The sequence below is a fragment of the Scophthalmus maximus genome, chromosome 1 (assembly GCF_022379125.1).
Source record: "Scophthalmus maximus strain ysfricsl-2021 chromosome 1, ASM2237912v1, whole genome shotgun sequence".
In the NCBI taxonomy this organism is placed as follows: Eukaryota; Metazoa; Chordata; class Actinopteri; order Pleuronectiformes; family Scophthalmidae; genus Scophthalmus; species Scophthalmus maximus.
The window spans coordinates 15438159-15460771 of record NC_061515.1 but is presented as its reverse complement, the minus strand read 5'-3'; the positions used below and the strand labels follow the sequence as shown (position 1 = coordinate 15460771).

The 22613-nt window shown below is 44.6% G+C and overlaps 2 protein-coding genes across 6 annotated transcripts in view; one reads left to right on the top strand and one right to left on the bottom strand.

The window, feature by feature from the left end:
* Positions 1-17325, top strand: part of cadm4 (cell adhesion molecule 4) — a 136101-nt gene extending 118776 nt beyond the window's left edge. For 3 of the 5 annotated variants that reach the window (XM_035633930.2, XM_035633920.2, XM_035633957.2), the window contains exons 5-9: positions 873-963; positions 4716-4888; positions 11456-11569; positions 14001-14129; positions 15392-17325. In XM_035633930.2, coding sequence (XP_035489823.1) covers positions 873-963; positions 4716-4888; positions 11456-11569; positions 14001-14129; positions 15392-15501 — 617 coding nt within the window. In that variant the 3' untranslated portion in view covers positions 15502-17325. Of the gene's footprint in view, positions 1-872; positions 964-4715; positions 4889-11455; positions 11570-14000; positions 14130-15101; positions 15181-15391 lie in introns of all 5 variants that reach the window. The other 2 variants (XM_035633940.2, XM_035633948.2) reach the window with 2 other exon arrangements.
* Positions 17326-19329: 2004 nt separating this feature from the next.
* On the bottom strand, positions 19330-21947 carry LOC118307120 (adenosine receptor A1-like). The gene is made up of 2 exons (XM_035629876.2): positions 21580-21947; positions 19330-20805 (listed from the first exon to the last, which is right to left on the bottom strand). The coding sequence occupies exons 1-2, from the start codon at positions 21945-21947 to the stop codon at positions 19947-19949; spliced, it is 1227 nt and encodes a 408-aa protein (XP_035485769.2). The 3' UTR covers positions 19330-19946.
* Between the last annotated feature and the right edge of the window lie 666 nt (positions 21948-22613).

The window sequence follows — 22613 nt, the reverse complement described above, 5'->3', positions numbered from 1 at the left end:
AACTGCTTCCATTTCAGTAGGATTACGATCTAATAACGCCATTTGTTGTTTCAAAAGTTTAATTAAATGCAAAAAAAAACACAAGGCCATATCAGAATCGCATCGACTGACTCTGAAGACACAGAAAGGCACTGGATTTCAGTGAATTGTTGATATATCAATACTGTTTATAGTCCATGAAAATAAATGGTAAAAGTGCATAATAATCATTTTTGTCCTCCAATATTACTGTGATGCCGTTCAACAAGTCAGGCCAACATCCACTATCCTTTGGGCTCTTAGTATGGCAGACAGTTCAATATGCTTCATATGTGATCATATACCAATAATCTGTATGCTTATGTCAATATTTAAGAGTATGTTCGCATCATTTCTTTGGTACAAGTCATCTGTCACACATATATAAATGTTTGTAGATGGATCATAATATGTCATATTCAACAGTTTTGTCAGTCCGCGTGCTTGTGGTTGCTCCAGCCAGACGACTGGCAGTAATGACCAACTGTCAGGAAGGATTTGGCTTCCCATCGCTCCACTGCTGAAGTAAGAGCAGTACGGCAGCTGCTTGAGCAGTGGGCTGCTTATGACAACAGGTGTCTCAGCCATAAGATTGTCGACTGGTTGCCTTGGAAACAGATGTTAAAGACCTTACCTCCTTCTACTTGCTCACTTTTCACTTGTTCCTCCTCATTGTTCTCTCTCTCGTTGTCGTTGATTTCTTGAACCTTAATTTGTTTGTCCTTTATGATTGCCGCTCAATATTAATAATTTTGATCCATTCTGTTTTCTATTGTGCTATTTTTTAATCTAGGCAACTCATTTATCGACCCCTCTTCCCGTCTCTCTCTCTCTCTCTCTCTCTATCTCTACAGTTGCACCCACAGTGAGGATTGTGCCTCCTTCTGGGATTTTGCGAGAGGGCGACTCGCTCAGCCTCACCTGCTCTGTCACTGGAAACCCTCTGTAAGTGTGTGTGTGTGTGTGTGTGTGTGTGTGTGTGTGTCCGTGTCCGTGTCCGTGCATGTGCTAAATAGGTATGTGTTGCTGTAGAACTAGGTTTGTATGAATTCAACACATTTATACAAACACAGTACTAGTTCATTCTGCAGGTTCAGTTCATTTGCAATGGTAGTAAGAGTAATAATGAAAAGCCAGATAAAAACTCACCACAGTGTCTACAGTAGATTACTGACCTCTAATGCCCGCTATAATGAGAATGTCAAAAATATTTGAAAGACTGACAGTGGAAGAATGGCGAGTTCGCTGTTCAAGGAGGTACGATGACTTCTTGCAATCAGCACTTTTCAAAAAACGTATCTGAATAAAGAAGTGGAATCAAAGATGCATTCATCTTCTGCTTCAACAAGATATCGAAACTGGCACATTTACCATCTGGCAGCAAATGCTGCTTGTGGAAGCGTTCTGGGTCCGTCATCACAGTGTGTTTGGGCGTTTCCTCTCGCTCTGTACTGAATTCATGACAAAATAATAACAAAGTATAAAAAGGTTTGTCTCAGCAAAGTGTCTTGAGCTCGAAGTGTCCTGACAAATCAGCTTAAGGATGCGCAGAAAGCTTTTGATTGATGCGGACACGCAGGAGGTTGCCAAGTGTAATGTCAGCCCTTACAAGCACAAAATTTCACAATATCAGATTATTGGCCAGTAAATGCTCATATTAAAAGCAGCCTGGGGCAAATGCTTTCCGCTCCTGTGAGAATGGCATTAAGTCCCGACCATAACCAAACAGCGGATAGCTACGAGAGCTCTACTTACATTCTGTCAGTCTGTTTGGAGGGTAGAGTTTTTTCTGTCTTTAGTCTTTAGTTCACACGTTTACCTAGAGCACTTTTTCTGGAGTGTAAAAAAGGATTGCAAAAAAGTCTGAACTAAAGATCGTCATTCACGGTGGCCCAGAAGTCTCAAAGTGGAATGCAAAAGCCACATGACAACGTGAGTGAGAGACAATGGATGTTGACATTGGCAGCCATGGCGATGGTCACACAGTCGCTTTGTGGCTGTCACAAATGATCAATGATGCTCATATTCCTGTACTCTGCCGTTTGGCTTATCACGCCACGTTGGGGAAATTGCCTGCTTGCGGGCTCTCACTTTGAGCAGGCGCAAACCACCTGCGTGTGTAAAACATGGCGTACAGTCGTTGTGTGATCACAAATTACTTGATAATGTGCGCTTCAAGGTTTTTGTGTTCTCTTTCCACCGCCTGAAGACATCAATGCACCAACACTGTGCCAGGCCACACCTCATTTCAAGACCAACATGCCCGTGGGTTGCTAATTAAACAACGTGGGTGCTGGATGGGAAAATAAGAACTGCGTCGGTCGGAAACTAGCACAGACACTGGCGTCATGCTGTGCACAGCTCTGCACCGGGTGTAAGATAGAGTCCTCAGTGTTTGATGGATAGATCAAAAATCACCTGAACCACATTTTATAACATCGAGAATAAAGGTTAGGATAATAGAAATTAGTTTGAATATGGACATGGAGCTACTAAAGCTAATCAGCAGTCAACATGTTTAAGAGCCAGTTTTGAAACAAAGCCTTTTTTTTTTCCTTGCGTGTTCACAGCCCCTTCCAGAAGGCTATTGGGTCCTAAGCTCTTAAACCCTCCCCTAGATGGTCCATCTGTCTGTGGGCATCAAGACCACTAAAGCTCCCCAGCAAAGCAGCCAACATGTGTGTGTGTGTGTGTGTGTGTGTGTGTGTGTGTGTGTGTGTGTGTGTGTGTGTGTGTGTGTGTGTGTGTGTGTGTGTGTGTGTGTGTGTGTGCGTGCGTGCGTGCGTGCGTGCGTGCGTGCGTGCGTGCGTGCGTGCGTGCGTGCGTGCGTGCGTGCGTGCGTGCGTGCGTGCGTGCGTGCGTGCGTGCGTGCGTGCGTGCGTGTGTGCGTGCGTGTGTGTTTGCCTGTGATGACTTTAGTGAAATCCCACAGTGAGGTCTGGCTGAGAAGTGTATTGGCTATGGCCCCGCCAAAGCTTTGTAACGGCTGGTTAGGGATGCTGTGTGTGTCTGTGTGTGTAATGCGTGCCCGTGAACGTGACAGTGAGGGATAGGACAGCAGGCCACTCCGGGCTCTGACCCTCATCTCACGCTGGACTGCACATACACACTCACAAACACATAACAGTCCCTTGTCACCCTCACACTTACTCCCTCGCCCCCTGTTAACTGCCTGTCAGGCATTAATGACCAATTATGTGCCATTTCTTTCGGTGAAGGGAAACAACTCATTGTCCATCTATTATAAGGGCGAGACGTGGAGACAGTATTTTGTCATTTAGCTCGCTGAAAGGAAGTGTGTGAGAGTTCATGTATGTATGGAGATGTACACATGTGTACGTGTGTGTGTGTGTGTGTGTGTGTGTGTGTGTGTTAGAGAGAAAGGAGCAGAGGCAGATTTTATATGTGCACATTAAGTGTGTGTAGGAGGGAGAGAGTGTGTCTCTGTGTGTGTGTGACAGAGCAAGCAAGAGGTTTAATTAGACTTCCTGAGGGATTAGAACGCCGATGAGTCAGGATTGTAATCTGGCCAGGGTGGCATGAGCCATGACACCCAGCCAGACACACACACACACACACACACACACACACACACACACACACACACACACACGTACCCTTGTTCACCATGGCTTCTCTGTAATCCTTGCCTTCCCTTCCTCTATGCTCCGCCTGCACATGTTTCATAACCAACGTATTTTGTCTGCCCCTTCCTTCCCTCCATCTGTCCTTCCTTCACCTGTAGTAACATGTTCTTTCTACCTTTGTCTTTCTTCTTGCTTTTGTTTTTGTCTTTTTTCCCCTCTGCACATCTGCCCCCTTCTCCCGCCTGCCAACCCCCTTTGCACCACCACTGCCCTCTGACTAGCTTTCTCCTCATTACTTATCGGGATGCAGCCCTCTGTTGCCATTGGCTCCTTCTCAAAACCTCTTTTTATTCTCTCTTCTAATGTCATCCCCCCCCCCCCCCCCCCCCCCCCCCCCCCCCCCCCCCATGGGCTCCTTTACCCTCATTTTCACCTCTCCTGTTGGTGCTTTGAACCCTAATCTCTTCTCACTGCAGCACTTCAGGTTTAATGAAATGTTTTTTAAAAACTAGTTGCCTTCAAACGGTATTCCTTGGAGAGGTAATTGTTGCACAGTTGTCAGTGTTCAGCAAGTTGCTTGAAAAATGTCCTCAATTACACTGGGCAAGTCGCTCAACAACCAAATGATAGAAAACATACACACCATGAGATCTCGTGGCGCAGTAGCCTGGTCTGTCGTTTTCCAGAATTTCCCAGCTTGGGATGAATAAAGTATTTATCTATCTATCTATCTATCTATCTATCTATCTATATGTAGGGACAGAGGAGAAGCATGTTTTAACAAGCAACCAGCCTACATTATGGAGGTATTTACTCACAATAAAAATGGAACTATATACATAGTTTATAGTCGAACTATAATAACAGTCTAACATGATGCCGTTCATTCATATTCAGTGCATGTTATGTCACTGTTTTGCCCATTACTAAGGATGCTTGCTCGCCCAAGCGCACCTACGGGTGCCACCATTATTAACATTAATAACACGGGTTTTCTGAATGCTGAACACCCCAATTGACCAATCAGTTAATTGACATATGTGTGTGTGTGTGTATGTGTGTGTGTGTGTGTCTCTCTCTCTCTCTCTCTCTCTCTCTGTCCTTCCACAGGCCAAGGAACACCCAGTGGTCCAAGATTAATGACACCCTACCTGAAAGGGCAGAGATTTCCGGCCCCACCCTCCAGATTTCCCGCCTCAGCCAGTCACACAACGGGACGTACTTGTGCCAGGCCCAGAACAACTACGGACGCGCTGCCGATCACTACACCCTGCTGGTGTATGGTGAGTTACCATGGCTACCGGTGAATTATTTGTTGAAAATTTTCTTAGAAATTCCACGAGTACTTTCGAATTTTTTTCCGATCGATCCTTTTCCTCTGCTGTTTTTCTTTTTCTGTTGTTGTTATCATTTCAACAAATTGTCAACTGTTTTGAATTATTTTCTTTTCAATGGATCCTTTCTTTGTTACATTTCTCATTCTTGTGTTTTAATGTTTTTTCTATGTTTGTTTTTTTTTTAATCTTTCAAATTGTATTTATCTTTTTATCTTCCCATTGTCTTCTGATTCTAGCTATTCTGGCACTGGGCAGCAGATCCATTAAATCGTGATGCTTGTCTCATTCGTCTTTCAGCTGTTCTTGTTTTCCTGATTTGGTACACAGCAGGAAACCTCTCCTCAAGCTCCTGTGCAATTGAGTCAGCAGAGGTATTGATTCCACAAGAAGATGTCGGCCACTGTTCTCTGATACTAGTCACCAACATCATTATTCAGGCTACCTCTTGTAAAGAACCAATTTATCATGTCCCCTGTGACCTACTCCTCTCTTTGAGGAATTAGGAATAACTTAAATCTCAGAGTGCAATGCATAATAATATGTTTTGACAACTAAATGCAGTGCACGCTGACACGTATGGAGACAAAGAAAACCAGTTAACACACACTTGAGATGTCACATGCTGAAGCTGCTCAAACTTTGAATTCACATTGTAACAGTTGGCTATGAACAGCGGAACATCTGTTGCATTTGAAATTCAGACAAATCAGCTCTGATTGTTGCTTGAGCAGAGGTATCAGAGGGGGAGGAAGATGTGGGTAAGGGGCTTTTGTCGTTTTCCAAGATGTTGCACCTAGATTCACTGGTGGTGGCTAAATTCTTAATGAGGGATGTCCCAGATAGACTGCACAAGGAGGATGTCAGTGGAGCTCGCAACATCACATGGAAATCCTGTATCACCATATTGTTCAGGAAAATGGGACAAACAAGTTAACTTTTACTCTGAGTTTGAAGCGCGTTTGAAAACAGTCTTTGGGTGCGCGTTGAAGTTGTCTAATCTACACATGAAACGACTGGGTAAACTTGCAGTCAGATGAGGACAAAATAGCAACTGCGATGTTGTCACGGAGCGGCGGTTTGCCCTTTTGATCTACAACCCCCCCTGCTGGCATTCCCTGTTATTGCACTGTAGCGTCTGATTTATGGAGATCAGAAGTAAATGGGTGGATGGAGGGAATGAGACACGATATCTTATGTTACATTTTTAGACTGCTCCCCCTCATCTATCCATCACACTACTCCATTTCTCTCTCGTGCTTGCGCACACGCACAATCAACACTCATGTACAGGCATGGCCAGCATCAAACGGCACACATAATGGCAGCTTTCCACGGGCATCAAGGGTGGCAACAGTGGTATGATGAAAGATGACATCCCCACCCACTCCCCCGTGTCTCTCTCTCTCTCTCTCTCCCGCTACCCTTCTCTGTGTCTCTCTCTCTCTTTCTCTATCCTAGAAGGTTGGATATGTCGAGCTTTGATGTGTATTGCCACCTCAGTTGAAAAATGTTCTGTCGTTTTCCTTCTTCAGCTTTCTCCCTCACCATTTTTTAAGCTGTCGCCTTCATTTGTCTGTCTCTGTCCCATTCCTATTATCCCGCATTTCCTCATTCGTCTTATTTCATGCTGTTGCTCTGTGTTGGTCATTAATTTGATTTATCGTCCCTTTTTTCCTTTCCTTGTCCTCTTGTATTTTTGGGGGTATGATTAAAGTAAAGAATTTAGCATTGACCAAAATCCATAAAGGACCAGATATCCACATAACCAACATAAGCCAAGCACAGCCCCTCTGCTGTGCACGACGGATTTCCAGCAATCAGCTTTTAAATCCTCCTCTTGCAGCCCTGTATCAGTGGTGGTTTGCTGTATTTCCCAAAAATATGCACTCACCCACTGGGCAGATTGTTTCACACCTTATCTCAAAGAGCTCAGCGTTGTTGATTCAGCCATCATATTAATCTCTAGACGGCTGAAAGTCACTCTTGATTTTCCTGTATGTCGCAACTGATGATGTGGTGTTAATTCCTTCTCAGGAAATGTAAAAATAACTCTTGTTCCTTGTGATATGCGTGTCTTTGTCGACGTTGCCTAACTGCAAAATGTGTGTCCGCCACATCCCTGTCAATGTAAATAAACCACCATGGATGATTTCACACAGTGTTAATGAAGTGCTGCGTTCTGATGACAAAATATGTTCAATAGGTTAATCAGGCAATACCGAAAATAAATATGATTGTGGCAGTTAAGATGACTAATCGCTCCAACACTTATCTGCAGTGGGCTTTCTTTCATTGCAGCACCCACGTTATCATAGTAGGTGTTTTCTTTTTTTCCTTTTTTCAAATAGAGAATACCTTATTTGGTAACAAAGCTCTTCACTTATTTCCAAAGACTTCGGTGATTGAAAAAAAAGTACAACCTCTTGCTACTCTACTTGAGCCTTTTCATTCCCTGTGAGCTCATGTTCTGTTTTACTACCCTTTTTACTCTCCTCCTTCCCAATTCCTTTCCTCGACATCCACCCTTTTTTTACTCTTCTCGCTGTTCTCCCCTCTCACATCCTTTCAACTGTTCCTCACCTTGCCACTGTGTTTGCCGTCCGTTCTCAGTTCAGCTGCAGTTAAGTCTCTTTGCTCAAAGAGGGCCTTGCTCTCTGAGAAAAGGCCACAGAGAAAAATCAGTGGAACTGAGTGGGGGGTAAGGGATGGATGGTAGAAGGAGGGAGGGGAAAATGATAGAAGGACGACGGAGGTCGAACGCAGGTTAACATTCAGTACCACAGCCTGTCAGATAAACGGAATGTCAGTTTGGTTGGCTCCCACTGTTCCGAGAGGGAATACCAAGGTGCACTGTGGGAGGAAGCGAGAGTGAGCGCTGGAGGAGGGGGTTTTAAACGATGAATCAGCAGAAAAGAACCCATTTTATTGCAGGTGCAGAAAAACCATCAGCTCTCTCTCCTCTCTCTCTGTTTCATTTCGTGTCAACCGTCCGTCTGTGAGAGTTATCTGCCATCAGCGTCTGTACACCGAGCACAAACGTGCAAAAGTGGCTGCCAATTTGTTACAGGAGGTTTTTTTTAGCCTTTGTCACTTTATGAAGGCAGACGGGGTTAGTTCTGGTCAAGCAGAACAGCTGCCGAGAGGTGGAAAAAACTCACCAGGGAGCCCGGGCCGTGGCAAAGACGTGATGCATTGAAGCTGAGGTTTATTTAACTGGTCACACTCGCGTGTACGCGCGTGTGTGTGTGTGTGTGCGTGTGTGTGTGTGTGTGTGTGTGTGTGTGTATGCAGTTTAATGAGTTTATGATTTAGAGAAAGAGAGTATCCCCATTTAATACAATGAAATGAACTTTCAGCAACTTTCAGAAAGTCACTAATGATATGAACGTGAGAAATTGTTTCGAATGTGTCACATGCACATACACACTCAATTCATACTACACAATACACACACACACACAAACACACACACACATACACAGCAATCTACGCAATTCAAAATGGATGTGGCCTCTGTTAGTTGTTTCATCACTGCCACCATTGTTTAGGAGAATTTTTTTTTTTTTAATTTTTTTTTTTTATGTTTGTGTATACGTGAAAGTTCGTTTAAATGCATGTGCATGTGACTGGGAGGAGAATGCTGCTGATTGTCTGGTGAAGCCCGGCGGGCTCCCTTATGTACTTGAACTGAGCCGCTGCACTCAGAAGAATCGCCAAGCCAATAAAACCCATTAGAATTGAATTGCATGAGAGCGTGTGGGAGATGGAGAGAGAGATAGAGAGAATGAGATAGGTAGACATAGGGGCATATATGTAACGCACTTATGCATTTGTATGCAAACTGGACCAGGGAGTGAGCAGAGACAGGAAATGATAGTTTGACGGAAAGATTCATGGAAAGCAACGGGGAGTGATAGATATATGAAAGGAAGCACAGGTAGTGAGATTGAGAAGGATACTAGGTGACCAGGGATTAGTCTCTGCCTCCTCGACTGTTGTAATGAGCTGTCAGGATAATTGGAATGAAAAACACAGACCTCAATTTAATAAAGTGAGACTTTCAAAAAACAGAATGAGAATTAAAATGGAAAAAGGTGGTGGTGGTGGGGTAGTGTCAGAGGAAGCCAGACACAGATAAATCAATTTTCTTTGAAAAGAAAAAAGCTGTTTTTCCTCAACACATGACACCGCACCTCTATCGGTATCTGAGCCAATCAGTGTTGGCCTTCATGGCCTCAGCAGGGAACCTATGACCAGCGTCTAACACTGATGCACACTGATTGACAACCGGAGTCGCCGCTGCTCTGGGCAAGGCCCTTATAATCAGAAGCAGTGAACATGAAAGCGTAACAGGGCTCATCCAAAATGGTGGCGCCGTGTCCTCGGGCGCACTTCTGCAAGAATTAAATACAAGGGGAAACGTCATTATCGCGAGTGTCTCCACATCCATCCCTGGAAATAACTTGGGCGCCGTGCCTGATTGGCAGCCATATAGTGTTAATGAATAACAATATGATGTGGTGGGGGGGGGGGACGCTATCGGCCAAGAGAACGATGGCTGTCTAGCATTCTCCTTAATTAAGTTGAAGAGAGGCTGTGAGGGAATGTAGTCACAGAGGAATAAAACTCGAGAGGGGGTAGAATGAAGGCAAGCGAGAGGGTAGGGAGGGGAGGGGGGGGCAAGTGAGGGAAGAGAGTTTGGCTGAAGAGAAAAGTGGAAAAGCGAGAGATGGCTGCAGTAAGATAAGAAAAAGTTGGAAGTGGTGAGAAAGAACTATTTTAGGTCAGTCGTGATAGTCCAGAGAAATTCATCATCGTCCAGTTAATTAGTGCAGTGACCCCGACCATTAATCCTCGGCCCTCAGGCTCATTTGACAGCCACATACACACACACACGTATTTCCTTTCACGCATGCAACATACTGTACCTGCAGACTCACACTTAACGGTAACCGTGGGGGTCTACGTTTCTCTCTTGACTGGTTCAACTTACCCTTCCCTCTCACTTCTTCCTCACACATAAAAAAAATCTCTCTTACAAAATACATGATGTGCATTTCTTTACAGAGAGAAGAAGACCAAGGGAGAACTTGAAGAAAGGGGAAAAAATGGAGGGGGGTGGGGGGGGGGGGTATAGTGCTGACACAAGAAGAGTGCAAAAAGAGATTGATGATCTCAGGGCCAGTGGGAGAAAGGGAGGGAAGAGACGGAGGAATACTTACCAATAAATTACTCCTGAGCAGAAAGGGCAGTGTGTGTGTGTGTATGTGTGTGTGTGTGTGTGTGTGTGTGTGTGTGTGTGTGTGTGTGTGTGTGTGTGTGTGTGTGTGTGTGTGTGTGTGTGTGTGTGTGTGTGTGTGCGCGCGCGCGCCTGCCTGCGTGCCTGCATGCGTGCGTGTTTTTGCATGCTTATGTATTTCTGTGCGTGAACAATTAAGCTTTATTCTGGGTATGTGTAGTGTATATGTGTTTGTATTTTAAAACACGCTGTGTGAACGTGTACGTGTGTGCGTGCGTGTGACAAGACTTCAAGTACATAGACATTGTCGCACACTGGGATTTTTGATAGCTTGTTTGATGAAGTGGCATGTTATTCACTCCGAAAATGCTGATGCACACACACACACACACACACACACACACACACACACACACACACATTTGCTTTGGCACACTCTTTCACATCCACTCCTCCGTCTCACTTTTAGTTCTTGTCAGCCATTATTTTTGTCTTTAACGGCAATATGAACTTGTCTCTTTCTACCTCTCCACCTACCATTGTGTCTCAGTCATTGATTTGCAGAATGTGTCAAGATCCAAGCTATTGTTCGCCGCTGAATGAGACAGTCCCTGCATGGCACTGTTCCACTGGGAATGCATCTGTCACAGGCAATGTCTTTGTCTCTCCTGCCATTGTGCCACAGAGAGTGTGTCAGTGATGGAGAGTGTTCTCCTATATATTCCATTTGCCTCGTAGATGAATGTCAGTCTGCCAGGTGTAATTCTCTTCAGTCCCTCGTTTAAAGCATGTCCTTCCCATTGTAAACATTTTTTAACCCCCTCGATTGCAATGGTGATCCTCCAGAGGACATCCATTGTCTGCGTCTTTATCGCTTGTCAGGGGTCGAGATCGATTCCATTTCACACATTCAATTTGGGAAAATAATTAGTAACATTCGTCTCTGGTAGTGAAATGGCATCGGCCTCGACTGCTGAGCAGCATGTTTGGAATAAGTCTTCCCTCTGTTTATTGTGTTTTACATCTGTGCCTCCTTCTCTCAACTCATTGGAAGAGATGGTGCTGTCTTCGAGGCAATCATCCAGTGATTATCGAGCAGGATGCCGAGCCACAGCTTCATTAATATTCGACCATAATTAAGCACGTGTCATGTTTTATGTGCAGCACTAAGTTGCCTGTAAAACCCCACAATGCCTGTGTTGAAATGTCGCTTCATGTTGTAGATAAGAGCATTTGTATGTGTGTGTGTCGTCCCATTCCCTGTCTGTCTGTAGATAATGTGTCAGTCACTACCATGGTCCCTCCCACTCCAACCTCCACCCAACCAATCACCTCCCATCCCGCCACCCCAACCCTCCTAACTCCCAGCTTCGCCTTGGACCCGGAAGGTAACACACACACACACACACACGTACCTTTATATTCTGCCTCCATCTCGCTCCACCTCTCCACGTCCTTTCCTGCTCTCCTTTGTTGTCCTCCACTTCCGCTACACATTTGATCGCTCTCTGGTGGCCTTGCCTGCGCACGCCCTGTTTCGGCTTCAACCTTCCTTTGCCCTGCATCATGAGCGTACGTGTACGTCTGCAGACACTTGGGTATGCACCACGTGCAACCACCCACTCCCTTTTTTTTTCTTATCACGGGCTGTTTGAGGCCCCCCACACACACTGCACAGTCAGCGTTTGTGTGTGCGTGCGTGCGTGCGTGCGTGTGTGTGTGCCTGTGCGTGTGTGTGCCTGCGTGCGTGTGGTTTGGGATGGGTCTCTTGGTGGGTACTGTTAATGAGTCCGTGTTAAGAGTTTAAGGAACTGGCGGTGCGTCCAACCTTTAACTGACTGACACTGGCCTCTGGAGGGCTACACAAGATGCTACACAAACATATTATCTGCACACACACACACACACACACACATACGAGAGAGAGCAAGAAAACTAACAAAAATAAGAAAGACCAGCCGTCTAGGGGTTGTCTAATCAGATGAGTGTTACACAGCAGGAGAAGGAAAGGCTGCTGTGTGTGTGTGTGTGTGTGTGTGTGTGTGTGTGTGTGTGTGTGTGTGTGTGTGTGCGTGTGCGTGTGTGTGTGTGAAAGGAGGGATGAAGCGTCATGTCCTTCTGTTACAGCTGCCACCATGTGTGGCGGGTAGAGATTGTTCACCTGCTGGGCATGTTTGGAGTTGTCATAAAGAAACAGTTTCACGGGAGCGCTTGGTCGATGTTGATGTGTCGTATGAGGGGCTCCCAAGAGAAACAACACACACTCTTTTTGATACCGTCATTTTGTGTGTAGCTCTGGGCGGCAGTGGAGCAAGGCGGAGTGAGGTAAAGGTGTAGGGCACTCGACTGCTTGCTTTTTCATTCCCTGGGTTTGATCCTATCCGTGTGCCCGCAGATGCACCAGTATTTACTTCATCATTCGCACACAAGCACATGCCAATAGTTGATCATGCACATGAGCGGGAATGTGATGCAGTTCATCACAGAGTTCAGCCTCTTCCTTTTCTTTTGCCTCCACCATCCCTGTCTCATTCTCCCCTGATCTTTAATTGTTAGCGCTGCAATAATGATATGTGTTTTAAATCCGCTCCGTCACGGTCCAAAAGCCGCATCAATGACTCTGTGTTCTCGCTTGCTATTGGCCTTACCAGCTCTTCCACTACACCCCCCTCTCATCCAGCCCCATTAAAAAAAAGAGTCTTTTTGTTATTGTCAGCAACTTGGATATAGTCTCAGTTAGTCCAGACTCAAAGAAATGGGTTGGTTTTTTTTGGCTGCGCAGATTATCTTAATTTGTACTTTGTACCAACCATTTCTCTATATGTCTAATAACCTTGTGTACATAGAAATTGTACACAGATCCTTACAATACCTGCACTTAAGGACACAAACTCTGTCTTAAGTGTTCTGAACTATACTAGAGCCGCAGCAACACAGTTGCTCTGTTGATTTGTTTTCTGACTAATTAAGTAATTGTTTCATCCACAAAAAGTCTGAAATTACTGGGAAAGATAGAATCGCAATTTCGAGCGTTCTCGGGTGCCGGCTGATTGTTTTTCTGACCAACCCTTCAATACTCAATTTAAATGACATCACTTCATTTAATTGAAATAAATAAAGAAAAAACTAAGATAGTTAATCCATTATTAAAGTTGTGGTTGACTAATTGCTTAATCAGTTAAATCAATTCAAACCTACAGTTGTCTTTCACAATTGCTCTGTTTCCGTTTCAGTATTTGTCCCTTACTTTGATTTACTGTGAAGTTGGTAAGAGGCAAGGTTGACACAAATAACTGCTGCAATTTTATGTTACAAAATGTCACCGAATTTAATTTAGCCTTTCTTGTCTTTTTTTATTTCTCTTGACTCATCTTTTGGCAAAGTGTTTGATTTAATTTCCCAGCGCTGTGCTACCTGGGGTGTAAACACACTGAAATTTTCCTCATTCAAAATGCATTGTTCTCTTGACAGGTGCTTGGCTGGAGTGGTTTTTTTTAAGAGGCAGACATACTTATTTCTTTATTCTTTCCTTACTTTTCTCCACCTTTTTTCACCCAATATGACTCTGTCTGGCATTCTGTGCAGCGGGGGGGCGATGAAAGGTGATAATGCAAGATGGGTGGAAGATATCGACTTGCTCCCTGTACTCTCTCACACATTGGTGTTTTTTAATGTGCTTTCTGTCTCTCACTTTCATTTCTGAACTTTGACTCGATTTCTTTGCCTGTACTTTTCTCTCACTTTATCTCCATATTCTCCTTTTTTTCAACCACACACTCCAGCCACACACATTGAGTGTCTCTCTTGTTTCTTTTGCAGATCCCGGTGCAGTGGTGGAGACTCACAGTGCAGTACCATACGCAGTGATAGGTGGCGTTCTGGCACTGCTGGTTTTCACCGTCATCTGCGTCCTCATTGTCACCATCTGGTGCTCCGTCCGACAGAAAGGTAACGCGCTCACAAAAACACACGTCTCAAGTAACACAGACGATTCTTTTGCAAGAAGTGGCTGTATCTTGACAATATTCCATTACATTTTTCACTGGCATGTTTTCTCTTTTCTGTCGTAAAAAAATATATATATAACTGGGGGCCAGTAATTGCCAGATTCTTTGGAATAATCTGTTAAACGGAGGCGTAAAAATTCTCCGTACAGAGTAGATCGGAATGGGATGCTCCTCTCCAATCAGGCACTGCCTGTGATGGACGACCTTGGCCAGGATGTCGGCAGAGATAGGGTTGGGCGAAAGATATAGGAGTGGTCCCATGTTTTATGATTATATGTTAGTGTATCAAGGTTCATCTATTAAAAGCAGCCTTCCTGCATTACCCATCTTTTTAAGTGCCCTCAATTTGGCAGCCTTTGATTGTGCACCACAGCTGCCAAGAAGTGATCCTGGAACAGTGTGGCAGGCTGCAAACAGCCATTACTTACCCTATGGCTAGACAAGCCATCAGTTAACATTCTGCATGGCATGACCGCCAACCAGCGCACAGACAGGCCCATTACAACCAATCAGTGTTGAGACAGGGCCATTAGGGCTCTCCGGCCTGCCGTGACTGTCAGCGTGCCAGTCCACCTCTGCGGTAAGGAGAATGAGCGTGTCACTCACCCCTGGAGTGAAGGGACACTACGGCAGGAAGATGACTTGTGTGGTTCTCGCTCTCTTGTAACCTGCACTGCACCCAATCGTTAATCATATGGACCTGCGGGGTTTTAAAATGCATTTGATGGGGGGGTTTTTCTGGGTGATGCACGTGCCATTGTTCTCTTGCACCTAACCTTCCCTCCACCCTTTTCTGCCAATCTCTCCTCCCTCCCTGTCTTTGGTTCTCTATTATCTTCTCCACCTCCACTTTCTCCTCTTCTGTCTCTCCTACTCACACATCCGACCCCTACCTTTTCATTTCCACCGGTAGGGTCGTACCGTACCCGAGAGCCTATTCTTGCTTGGTATTGACCTAACAATCAGTAAACTAATGAATTAATCATTCACAGGTATGTTACTCAGTAATATTTGTGCTGATTGTTTTGATAATGCTGCATGGCGCTGCAGTGATCTTGACGCTTTGCCTCCTAACATTCCCCCTTAAATCTCCCTCTTGGTCTCTCTCTCCCTCTCTCTCTCTCTCTCTCTCTCTCTCTCTCTCTCTCTCTCTCTCTCTCTCTCTGTCTCTTTTGCACTCTCTATCACTTTCTTTGTATCCAGGTTCCTATCTTACCCATGAGGCCAGTGGGTTGGATGAACATGGTGAGGTGCAGGAAGCCTTCCTCAATGGGAACGACGCCAGCCAGGGCAAGAAGGAGTACCTACTGTAGTCCTTCTCCTTCCCTATCCCCTTCTCTTCTGACCTCAACCCTCCATCCCTCCCTCTCCCCGTCTCCCTCCTTATATATAGTATACACAAACACACACACATACACTTCTACACAAATGCGCCATAATAGGCAGCCTTCTGAAAGCGACTGTATACAGATACTGCACACAGCCAGTTCATCCCGCTCCATTCCAGTCCATATCCTACACACACACCAACCCAGAGACAGACTGAGAAAACGAGAGCCTATAGACCCACCAGCCATTAACGACTGTGCCATATACTGTCAAGTCGGAGGAACCGGGGGGTGGAATGGAGAGAGCGAGGGGGGGGGGGCATGTAGGCAATAACGAAATTATGCCATAATTATTTTCATCGAGGGGGAAGCAGGGAGCACAAAGAAAACTGGCATTCTGTCCGTGCAGCCACCAAAGTGGAAGCGGAATTAGAGGCAGATGACTGCCATAATTCCATGCCTGGAGAAAACCATTTGACAAAGCTCAATCTTCAACCTGCAGAGACAGAGGAAGAAGGGAGTGAGGAGGGATGGGGAAACGGAGAGGGGGGTGACCAGACCAGACCAGGAGCTATTGAGCGCCCGGTACTAGAAAAATAGAAATTTTCAAAATTGCCAAAGTATCTTGCCCACGGAGCGCATCTCATATATAATTCCATAACAACACTGGAGTGCATAAGCCCAGAGTCCCGAGAAGTATCCATACTTCATGAACAAGCTAACTGTCCTGTTTTGCTATCCCGGTTGGGTGGCCTGCCAATTACATTTTTTTTCTCCTCCCGCTGCAACAGCGAGGAAAAGATGGTTCCCTTTTCTTTTAATTTACTCCTTCTTCCTCTACACTCACCTGTTACCAGTCTCTTCCCTCTCCCATATAGCTCTCATTCTCTCTGTCTGCGCCCCCCCGCCTCAATCGCTCCTCCTTTGTTGGCTCCTAATAATGAAAAGGATTAGTGTTGGGCTGCGTTCCCGAGGAAGAAGAAAGGAATATTACTTGCTAAGGCATTAAAGAAAGGCTTAATTATTTTAGAATGTCATTAAGAGGATAAAAAGGTTTAAAAGTCTTATTAAGAAGGGCAACGGGAGCGATAGCAAAATGAATGAATAGGAAAATAAAAGGAATGGATATTTTTTTCCTAATGCTACCACACACATGCAGATACATGCACACATCCATACGTACAGTAAACATGTTGACAGAACTAGTATACATATCTCTGAATTCCTTATTTGTATAATAAAAGAGCAGCAACATAAATTAAAACATAAAATGAAACTTTTAAGAAATAAGAAAAACTGTTTACTATTGAAACTCATTATTAAGCAACTATACTAACACAGAATATTAGCCTATAGAGTTGCAACGTCGAACAAACTACTGTCCAGTGATCTTTAAAGAAAAAAAGAAAACAATAAAAAAAAACATTTGTCTTTATGAGAAACCAGAGGTCTTATTGATTTTTTTATTAATTATTATTATTGTTTGAACAATTATGATTGTTGTTACTGTTATTATTATTGCTGTTGTTGTTATTATTATAATTGTAAATGTTAAAGAAATGTACACTTCCCATGGTTTGTCTTCGGTTCTAATGTAGAGAAATTGCTGTCTTTTTTCACTCTTACCTTTCCTCTCTCTCCCAGTCTTTCTCTCTCTTCGTCTCCTGTGCCTAGTCGTCTCTTCTCCAGTCTTTCACTCTTGTTTATTTTAGAGTCCATGTGTCATTGTTGATATATAGCTAACTATTTCTTTATAGGGGAAAGATACAAAGCACGACAAAATAAAAAAAAACATTGATCCAAAAAGAACATTTGCGATCAGACTGTTTTTTGGATTTTCTGTGTAATTAAGGTTCAAGGTTTCTTTATTAGTACAGGAGGGTCAATTTGTTATGCACACAGGGCACAGCAATCCAAGGAAACAAAAGTTACATTAATGTTTTTGAAATCCCGTGAAAAGAGATCAAGGCTTACTGTATGATTAGATCAATGGGGAAAAGTGGAGTTATAGGTAGAAAGATAAAGACGGAGGCAGGGGAGCCGGTACTGAATAAATAGAATAAATGAAACAGAAGATTGCGTGGCGCTGCTAATGAATCATATAGGAACAGATAGTGGGGTAGAAAGGAGGGTTGAGTCAGATGCACACAGAAAAATATGACTCTGCCATTAGCTTTCCATGCAATCAATACCCGATTCTGTCGAGAAGCACTCAACATGTCCATCTGTGCACAGGGCTAGATTTGAAAGCTGCCGGAGGTCACAGTGTGATAGATCGATGTGTTTCTCTTCCATCGATGGCAAGGCTCCACGGTCGCCTGTCATAAAGACAGATTGTCAAATGGCAATCAAAGTAATGGACTTCCCAGGCGCTACCAGCATGAGTTGACACTGTGGCCGGCAAACAATTCACACATATACAGTACACAAGTCAACACCAGACATATCTTCAGTTTATGGTGACACAAAGGTAGCGCAGGTTGTTCCTGCTATCAGACCCGCTGTGGTCGATGGGTAGTAAACCTGGAAATATTGTCCCTTTATGTCTTTGTGTCTTCAAAACAGAAGAGTGTGCCCTTCAAACAAAGGTTTGTTTCCCTGTGGGTTTCGCAGCACTCAGTCTGGTTGGGTTTGTTGGTTGTTTGATAGTTATTTCTGCTTCGCGTCACAGAAAAAAAGAAGAAACCTGGATGCAACAGTAAACTTTTGTGCAAATATTGTTTTGTTTGTTTTCTACAGACCGAAAATTGTATTCACTTTGAAATTCGCCAGGGTTTACTGCTGGTTAGTTGATAAGGCTGTAATCCCTGACACTGGTGAATCCCGGGAAACTGGCCACTATCTGACCATAACAATGATACGGCTCAGCTGCTCGACCCGATGACAATCAGACCACCACTGTGATCATAGATGGTGATTATCGAATCAATGGACATAAGTAAAAATACAAGACGGGGACAAGCCAAGCGCCAGTAAGCTGTATTCCTCCCCAACTTTATGACATGCAGTCAATGTACCACAAGCTGGCCAATAATGAGAAGAAAAAGTCCATGAATATCTTACGCTTTTCTCCTTGATGCTATTTTCACAGATTAACGTCCTGGAACGGGCTCACATCAGAGAGTTCCGCGTTTATGACTCATTTATGGCAATCATATTTCATTTCTACGAGTTGCAGTAAACATCGCGGGCCATCTAATCACGAACTCCTTATATTTCTGGTGGCTGCATGGTGGATTAGACACAGTTTTGTCTGTCTTTAAAGTCAACCCAAGTGACCCTAAAGGATGGTGTTCACTGGTCTCGACGGTGTGACCTCAGCAAGGCACGGAGGTTTCCACGGAGCGGCTGCATATCCTGAGGCATTGATTGAGTTGGCTGAGTGTGCCGAAGCCTGGCATAATCAGGAAGCTTTCAGGCAGACATAATAATTGACTGGGGCGGCAGTGCTAGGGAAGCTGAGGGAATGCCCCCCCCCCCCCCCCCCCCCCCAACAAGTTTCTTTATCAATACTGTTTTCCAGTCAGAGATCTTTTGTGTTTTTTGGTAAAAACACGCTGTACTCATATAATGTGTATTTTTGGGGTACATAATGATGAGACAGTACGTAGGGAAAGACATGACGAGTGAGAAAATAGATGAAAAAGACACAAGATCTGTAGGAAGAGCTGAAAAATGGTCAACTAACCTAAAGAGCAAGCACGAAATCTAAACTCTGAGAGGAAGGGGGGGGGCGCGAAACAATGTATGATCATTAGAAACAAATGAAGTTGACTGCGATGGCCATGTTCTGTGCAGAAAAAGATGGATTTTTCTCCTTTTGTGCCCATCGTGATTTCTAACACCAACACGGTTCAAGATGAACAACCCCATTAGTGTGAGCAAGGCCCTTTTATTACAACAGGGCATATCATTGTATTCACAAGTTTAATCTAAACAGCCATGAAGATTGTGTCGTAACCAGGTTCATTATGTTTTCCCTACAAAGCTTGCGTCCTCCCTGGATCACCATGTCATTACTGAATGTTTAATTAAACGCTGTCACTTACATATCTACATTACTGGTGGTTAACTTAGTGGAGTCTTAAAATAGGCTTAGAATAAGACCCATAGGAGGAGCAGTCTAAGAAAACAGACATCTGCGATCGGGATACTAGTCATCATCTGGAGACTTCATTTTCTCACTGACATTTGATTTGGGACCTGATAATTAACTGGCCTTTTCATTTGCGACTTAAGCATAATGCCTGTGCGCGGTGCTGCTGATTAGTTGAAAAGCCAACAACAACACGAATACGTTATATTTACTATTCTTCCGTCCACAAGCCATTTCCTCTAAACACGTATGCATCCAAAACATCAAGGAGATATTGTTATAGGACGATTATTTAGCGGCTTTTAAACCTTGCATCTTCCACGGTGTCAAGATCTCAGACATCTGGGCAAACTTCAGCTTTCAGGGAGTGTATGGCGGAAAACCAGGGGCCTGCCTGCACTGCTTCACACAGGGCCATACGGACTGACTTTTGTCTGGACTGGGCGACTGCAGGAGGAAGGCTGGGAACAGAAAGAGGAAAGGTTGCTCGTTCTTCACCTGCCTGTTTCCAAGGCGGAGTGAAGAGGATCTGGGGCACAAGGCTGTACAGCTGGAAGAGGAAGAGGGCAATTGCATGAGCCCAGGCAGGAAGATGGATGCCGGGGGTGAAAAGCAACAGAGCATGGATAATGTAGATAGGCAGGCACAGCAGAACTAAAAGGGTGAGAGACAGAGCCAGGGAACGGATGTGCCAGGAGTCATCTTTTGGAGGGTCAGAATGAGTAAAAGGAGTCTTCCTGGGCCTCATGCATAGCAGATCAAGGTAAATGACCAGCAGGCAAAGCAAGGGTAGCATGAACACTGTCATCCCATGAACATAGACAAGGAACTGGGGGCTGAGAATATTGTCAGGAGCACACACTCCCCAGTGACTGCTGTGAATCTCAGCGTAGGTGAAGTTGTGCATGTCCTCCACATAAAACTTGGAAAGGAAGCCTCCGTACGGGAGGTACTTCCCAATGACCTTGAGGTCATGGAGGTGCTTAAGTGGAGGAGAGGGGGAGAGATCGGGTAGAGAGGTCGTCCAGTTGCCAGCCAGCCCGAGGCCAGCTGTGCCCCCACCGGTACCACTGCTTCTCCAGGTGTCGAGGAGGTCCGAGCTGAAGAACTGCGCAAAGGACGACAGTACGGAGCCCACCCAGCACACCAGAACCACACACAGGGCTCGCCGACGGGTCACCACTGAGGAGTACCTGGCAATCAAAGACATGCGGATGTGGAAAGGTTTGAAACAAGGCTATACTGAAACTGCTGGAATTATAGCAAGAAATGAACACTGGACACTCGTCTCCCACTAAAAATACAAAATGACTCATTAACTGACTGCAGGTAACTGTTTTTGTAAACACCTAAAACACAAAAATACAATATTACAAATATTAGCAGTTTAAGGCAACTGAAGACCATTACCAAAAGACGCTTCCACTGAAAGACTGTAATTGTTGGTCACTGTCAATCAAACAATAAATGTAACAGCCTCAGAGCCTATTCAAAAATGCACTCGTCGATTTCTCAGATGGACATGTATGTGTGTGTGTGTCTGTGTGTGTGTGTGTGTAGTAGTAGAACAGCCTGATGAGCTCTGAACTAACACTATCATTTAACAGTATTCCATTTAATGGCACATCTTGACATATTTACAGTTTTTCCTTTACCCTTATATTGATTTTTTTCATCACTGCTGAAAGCACACTTGAGACTGTTGGTTGACTCTTGCCACCCACATATTCACTCTCTTCCACACATGTACAAGAATGTATTTAAGCACTGTGTGTTATTCTAAATGCAGTCTGTGATGCTTTATTGCATTTCTGAGAAAACACCTTGTGCACCCACCATTAGTATCCAACTGATATTAACTGCATGTGTACCATGTTAAGGTTTCCACTTAAACTCACACTGAGTAGTTTAATAATTTCTCTTCTAGGGTGGGTTTTAACCAATTCAACCATCTTTTATAGACTCACCTGTCTGCCAAGCGATGCTGCAGGTGGGCGTCAAGAGTGAGCAGCATTAACAGGATCATGGTAAACTGCCTGACCAGCAGTGGGAAACACACCATGGTTATGCAGGTGTACAGACACTGGGGGGTTCGCAGGTTGAGTAACACAGTTGCGGGGACTTCCATCGCGCCCCCGATAGCCCCCAACCAGCCCAGGCACAGTCGAAGACAACATGAGACGCTCCCTGGTTGGGGTCTGGCACCCTGCGTTCCCACTTGGGTGTCAGCCACTGTACCACTACCGCTGACCGCCATACACAGCCTCACACTCACCACTATTACAGCTACAGATAAGATGCACTGGCACAGGGAGTACAGCCACATGAATTCCATATCTAGGGGAGATTTAAAAAGAAAAGAGAGAGAGAGAGAGTGAGAGAGAGACAGATAATGGCAAAGAATATATTTCACTACAGTTTAAAAAGCCATTACTGAGGGTGATAAGAAAGAGCAAAATAGAGGGAAAAAATGTGTTGATGCTTATGCAAACAAAGTCTCATTCACTGCCACTCTAGTTGCCACCCGTTCCCACAATGTCTCTTTCAACAAAGATTGCCCCTGCAGCATCCGCTTGCATTGCCAAAGGAATGGTCGAACATACAAAAAAAAACAGAGGGAATACAAATGAGAAGGGAATGACAAAGGATGGAGGATAGTTTGAGGTTAAGCATAAGGGCATCGGTGAGAATAATAAAAACAGTCGGCAAGAGAGGCAGAAAGTACAGACGTGGAAGGGGAGAGAATATGATGCACGTTTGTGCTGGGGGCAGAGAGATGAGCAGCGAGAAACTAGATTATTTTGATAGGTATTGGAGAGCTGTAAACGTGCCTGGAGAGTGAAAAGGTCAGCCCCGGACCAGACCTGACAGAACGTCTCCTCTGAGAATGTGAGCACCATGCAAACACAGAGCAACAAGCACCAAGCTGGGTGGCAACATACTGTTAACACTCTTGCCTATTTTTTCAGGGTCTATGTTTTGCCTCTCCTCTCCAACTGGC

Coding starts and splice junctions, on each gene's coding strand:
- LOC118307120 (XM_035629876.2), bottom strand. CDS start 21,947: ATGGAATTCATGTGGCTGTACTCCCTGTGCCAGTGCATCTTATCTGTA. Junction 20,806..21,579: donor CAGCATCGCTTGGCAGACAG/GTGAGTCTATAA, acceptor TTTGATTGCCAG/GTACTCCTCAGTGGTGACCC.